Source organism: Echinops telfairi, unplaced genomic scaffold, assembly GCF_000313985.2.
Source record: "Echinops telfairi isolate 266 unplaced genomic scaffold, ASM31398v2 ScPeMD7_7410;HRSCAF=8448, whole genome shotgun sequence".
Lineage (NCBI taxonomy): Eukaryota > Metazoa > Chordata > Mammalia > Afrosoricida > Tenrecidae > Echinops > Echinops telfairi.
In genome coordinates this window covers 13,098,153-13,103,342 of record NW_022111310.1, presented here as the reverse complement: position 1 = coordinate 13,103,342, position 5,190 = coordinate 13,098,153, and the positions used below count along the sequence as shown (strand labels likewise).

At 52.0% G+C, this 5,190-nt stretch overlaps 1 protein-coding gene across 1 annotated transcript in view; it reads left to right on the top strand.

Moving 5' to 3' along the window:
- The window catches only part of EPB41L4B (erythrocyte membrane protein band 4.1 like 4B), a gene marked incomplete at its 5' end in the record, with an annotated part of 163,359 nt that overhangs the window by 114,511 nt on the left and 43,658 nt on the right, over positions 1–5,190 (top strand). The window contains 2 exons of the mRNA XM_045296535.1: positions 2,195–2,403; positions 4,567–4,685. Coding sequence (XP_045152470.1) covers positions 2,195–2,403; positions 4,567–4,685 — 328 coding nt within the window. The remainder of the gene's footprint in view (positions 1–2,194; positions 2,404–4,566; positions 4,686–5,190) is intronic.

The following is a 5,190-nucleotide window of genomic DNA, read 5'->3' as shown; positions in this document are numbered from 1 at the left end:
TGCCCGTCCACCTGCAATCTTCGCTCATCTTGTCTTTCCTTCCTGTGGGCCAGTGTCATTCTCTGAGATGACTTCCTGGTGAGCATGGAAGATGATCACAAGTAGCCTCTACTTAGACCCTCCTTGCAAACGGGTCTTTAAGCACAGTAGGCCCGGGGCCTTGGCCTTACAATACCTTCGAGGGCCCCTGGAAATATGTGAACAGCTCTTAAAATCAGAAGGAAAAGCAAAACAACCCAAACAAAAAACCTTTAGTTCCTTGAAAGAAACAGTTTTAATATGTAATATTAATATATTTCTCTTTATACCAGCACAGTCATAAAGCCCTATATTTATTTGTTCATGTTCATAGAGGACAGGGTGAAGGCCAAAGTGCTTAGGCCCCTGCCTGCAGCTGACTATCAAAGAGGAAGAGAGACCCTGTATGTCTGTTTTCCTGGGTCAAACTATAGAGAAGATGCCAATTGGATCACACGCTAAAACACGGCTACTAAGAGGACTCTGATTGGCTGACTCAAGCCCCCTCCTAAGGGAAGGACATCACCCCCACATAAACTGAGGGGTGGAGTTTTCTGGAAGAAGGAAGCTTCTGGAAGAAAGACATACTCTGTTTTCAGAATATCCACCAAATTCTTACTATCTCCCCCAAACACCCCTTCCCTTGAGACACTGTCCTCCAGAAGAATTACTTCTCCACCACTTTCCTCTCCCTTAGCAGGTCTAAGGGGTGTGGCTGCCTGTATCACAGAGCCCAGGTATTTCCAGCACTAGGGCTCAGCTCCTGGAGGGCAGGACCACGGACTGGGTAGTAGAGACACGGCCAAGGAGCAAGGTCTTTTCGAGGAAGGGCCCTTTCAGCTAAGTGGAGGTATGAGGAAGAGCTCCCGGGGCAGAAGGTGGGGTCCACCAGGGTGGAAGGTTTACCAGTCCACTCTGATCTTGGAGTGGGAGGAGTTGGGGTGCAGAGAAGGATGGCGCAGGAGGTGAGGTTGAAAGAGGATAGAACAAGAACATGGAGCGCTGCCAATGCCTCCAAGAGGATTTTGGATTTGATCCTGTAAGCCAGGCCTCTTCACCTGGGTCCTGAGGAGGGCTGACCCAAAAACCCAGCCAGAGAGTCCATTCTGACTACAGAGGGTTTCTAAGACTGTCAGTCTCTACTGGAGCAGACAACCTCACCTGTCCCCGGGAGGTGCCCTCTCCTGAGGGAGAGCTGAGGGCTTGGAAGTGTTGAGGAATCTCCTATCTCGGTTCTCATGAGATTCCCGGAGGGAATGAGTACTAGCCACTCATCAACTCATCATGGAGAGGGCCACTCAAGCACACTGCCCTGAGGACAGTGGAGGATGGCTGGAGGACTGAGAGGCTGCAGGGCGACCTGGTAGCCATCTGTGTGCAGATGGGACGGAGAGGGACGATGGCAAAGAAAAGACGGTGGTGGGAATAAGGTCCGCTTTGCAGGTGGGAGTAGATGGCAATGAAGACAAAGTACAAAGTGTCTTTGCGACTTCTTGTTTGTATCATCACTTCCCCGGAAGATGGTTAACAAGTCATTTTTATGATTGCTTTTCATTTCTTCCTCCCATTTAGGGGATACTTTTATGTATTTGAGAGTACTTTTAAGAGCATGCACAGGATAAAGAACTTATAGACACTGACTTCTCTTTATTCCCCCCCCCTCAGCTCTAAAGACTGGGCTTGGTTCTGTAAACACAGTGTTTGTTATCCTATAAGTTTAAAAGAATGATTCAGACGTGACAAGCAACTAGTTGAGGCATAAGAAGGTCTTTTCCTTGGCTGTCTCATATCTGCCTACAGTGACTAAGGCCATTTTTCAATGCCAACCGTTAGTTAGCTTTGCTCCTTTTAGCTTAGCATCTGTCAATCCCACAGCTCAATAGTTAAGGGTGGACGCATCGTACTGTAGCTGTGAAATCCGTGCCTTCGATGCTCTTCCCGTATGTTCTGGTCGGGAGAGAGTGCGTTCTGTTTGAAAGCGACAGGTGTTTGTTTTAAAAGGGCTTCCAAATTCATGAACCTAAGTTCCTGTCCTGGAAAGCGGCCTGTGAGCGCACACAAACTCGAATTTCAAAGGAAGCGAGACCCTCTGCCCATCCCCACTGGTGTGCAGAGCTACCAAGAGAGTTGCCTTTCCTAACCTGACTTTGTTCGCCCCGCCCCCCTCCCCTCACAGCTACCCGCTCCCCTCCCCAGTGCTCAGCAGCTCCGACCGGCTGCCCTTTGGCATTGAGGAGAACGGGGGCACACCCTTCACCACCAAAGCGCCGGGAAGGCATCATCACCACCACCACCAGCACCACACAAACTATGGCCTCACCCTGACGCTGGAGAACAAAGAGGGCCCTTCGAGGTCCCCTGGCTCCAGCAATAAGTCCCTGACGAGTGAGTAGAGGGGAGAGAGGCAGGGGCAGGCAGGGTGGGGGGAGAGATGCTGGGGAATCCAATCCGGGTAGCTTCCCCAGATCCTGAAGACAGGACCATGTCACCCCGGTCATCGTGCTGTGAGTGCGCTTAGGCCAGAGCTGACCGAGCCTGGGGCAGTGCGACACAGCTGAGGAGGATGGTTTTCCAGTCCCCTCTGATGTCACAGGGCGGCTCCTCCATCTCACTCCTCGGCAGTTCTCTCTGCGCAGCTCCCATTCCTGGCTCAGGCCAGCAGAAGCGGGAGAGAGGGGTGGGTATGAGGTGGCTGGAATTACAGAGAAACCTATGCTCCCCACCCCCCATTTCTCACATGTCCACTTCTGATAGGTCCAGTCCAACCAGCCAGTGTTTACTGATACACAGCCCACTGAGAGAAGAACAACAACAGCGACTGAGAGACCAAGTTTAACGCTGAGACAGCGTGTTTTCAATCTGTTAAAGCTACTCAGAAAGATGGGCTTGCATGTCATATGTCTGTTACGTTTTCTAGAGGTTCACCTTTATCATATTTTACAGCCTTGGCCTGTGCTGAATCGGAGGCGGTGGTAGGGAGGGTTTGTTCTTTGTCACACATGGTTGGAAATGTTCTCGCCCACACAGGAGGCTTACCTTCTGTGTTCCTCGCTATGGAGCCCAGCCTTGTCCTCAGGCCTTGGGGTTTGCCATCTATCAATTGGGGTGAAACCAAGGAGCCCTCTAACTCTGTCATTTCACGAGTCTGTGACCTGGGGAGACCATACTCTGCTGTGGACTCTGGGGAGCGATTCTGGCTGGCTGGACTTGGGGTTGGGGTGGCGCTCAGGGTCCCCTCGCTGTTCAAAGATGGGAACCTTCATCACTCTCCACCTGCCCACCCTGCCCTCACCCTGGTCTTTGCCTTATCCTGGCGTACCTGAGCGATTGTTAGAGCCTCCTGAGGACACTGTAGCCACACAGCCCAAATGACGCTTCTAGAAGCATATCAGACCAGATTGTTTTATGGCCTTAGAACCGTTCAATGGCCCTTCCTTGTCCTCAGCTAAAGCCCACACCCCGAGCATGACCGCACACAGACCTTCAACCTAGCCCCCAGGGTCAAGGCTGGCCAAGGCCTCCATCCTCCAGCCTCCCTCATCACATCTGGATCTACTCGCCCCACACCAACCGCTGAGCCACCTTCGGCTCTGCCCTTGACCCCTGCTGGTAGCGCGCCTGCAAGGCCTGGCTCCACCCTCATCATCTCCCACAGCACGTCTTTCAGGAGTCCGCGCAAACGGTTATCCAGCCCTTCAAGGGAATTTCCTTAACGCCCCCACCCCAATTCAGACTTTAGCGTCCCTTCCGTCTTCCTCTACTATTATTTTTTTTAGAAAGCTAAAGTATTTTATTTATTGTCAGCAATAAAGGCTGGCTGATGGCGGTTTTCCGTAAGAGCTTTTACAAGACCACACCCTCACACTTAGCCATTCAGTAGCACTTCTGCCGTTTCCCTTGGAGTAAGTAGCTGTGCTTGGATCCATCTCCCGGCTCAGCCACCTCTTTATTCCAGTTCCCCACATCCCAGTTGCTCACAATACTTGGGACAAGTATTTAGCATGCAGGCAATGATATAATGCATGCGTGAGTGAAGAATCCCAGCTAGTGGGTGAGTGGGAGGCCGTGCAGCAATCAGAATCCGTGCATTTGGTTTAGAAACAGAACATCAACTTGAAGAGCACCGGGAGAGGCAAGACTAATCTTTCTATTGTGGAGTGCTTTTCATTCATAAAGCATCGTACAGAATGATCTCACGAAAACTTGCAAAGGGAGTACATTTCTTCCCACATCTAAAGGGCTCTGAGGCTCAGCGGGAGATAAAGCAACTTGCCCAGGGCCACACAGCTTATATTATCTGGAAGGGCTTGCGCAGGTGTGGGAGAGCGGGTGGAGGTGGGCAGGTGGGGATGGGGAGAAGGGGGGGTGGGCCTTGAAACCTTGACTTTCCGTGTTCTCACACCCATCAGCTACACCTTCAGGGGGTTCCAGCTGCGGCAGAGATGCCCCAGAAAGGGCGTTGGGGGTGAGGCTGTGGAAGTTAACGATCACCCACCTCTAACTGCCCTTTTCTCCTTTCCTGTTATTCCCCCCACCCTACATTTTTAGAGCTGAGTCCAGGAGCACCTGCCCTGTTCAGTGAACCGACTGCCCATCTGAAGAAGCTGGAACTGGAAACGGTGAAGGCTGTTGGACCCTGGCCTGCTCTGCACATCAACATAAACAAGGTGCCCAGGGCATGGGCTGGGGGCTCATGTCCACTTGGGGCGATAGCCTCTGGACCATGTGAAGGGCTTCCTCTCAACATTTCCTGACTTGGCTGCTCACAGTATCTTTTAGAAGCAAAGCTGGTGCTTATACTCTTAGGGGGGTGGATTACTGACGACTTCTTGCCTTCCTTCCGTGTTGAGGCTGCCAGATGAGTTCTGTTTGTGGCTAATCTTTCCCTTCTGCCAGACTGAACGTTCCCTGAGGGCAGCATCCACACGTCCTTCCTTCCTCTGAGGCCTCTGCCTCCTTGTGATGACACCTGGCACAAAGTAGATGCTCCATCACGATTTGCTGATGGAAGGAAGCGGGGAGGGAGGGAGAGGGAGACAGGGCAGAGGCCAAGCTGCAGTTTGATCAGCCCTGGTCTTGCAGCTCCAAGAGCAGCGTGTCCAAGCCACTGATAGCCTGAGTCCTTGAGTCAGAGCCTGAGTCCTTGAGTCAGAGCCTGAGTCCTTGAGTCAG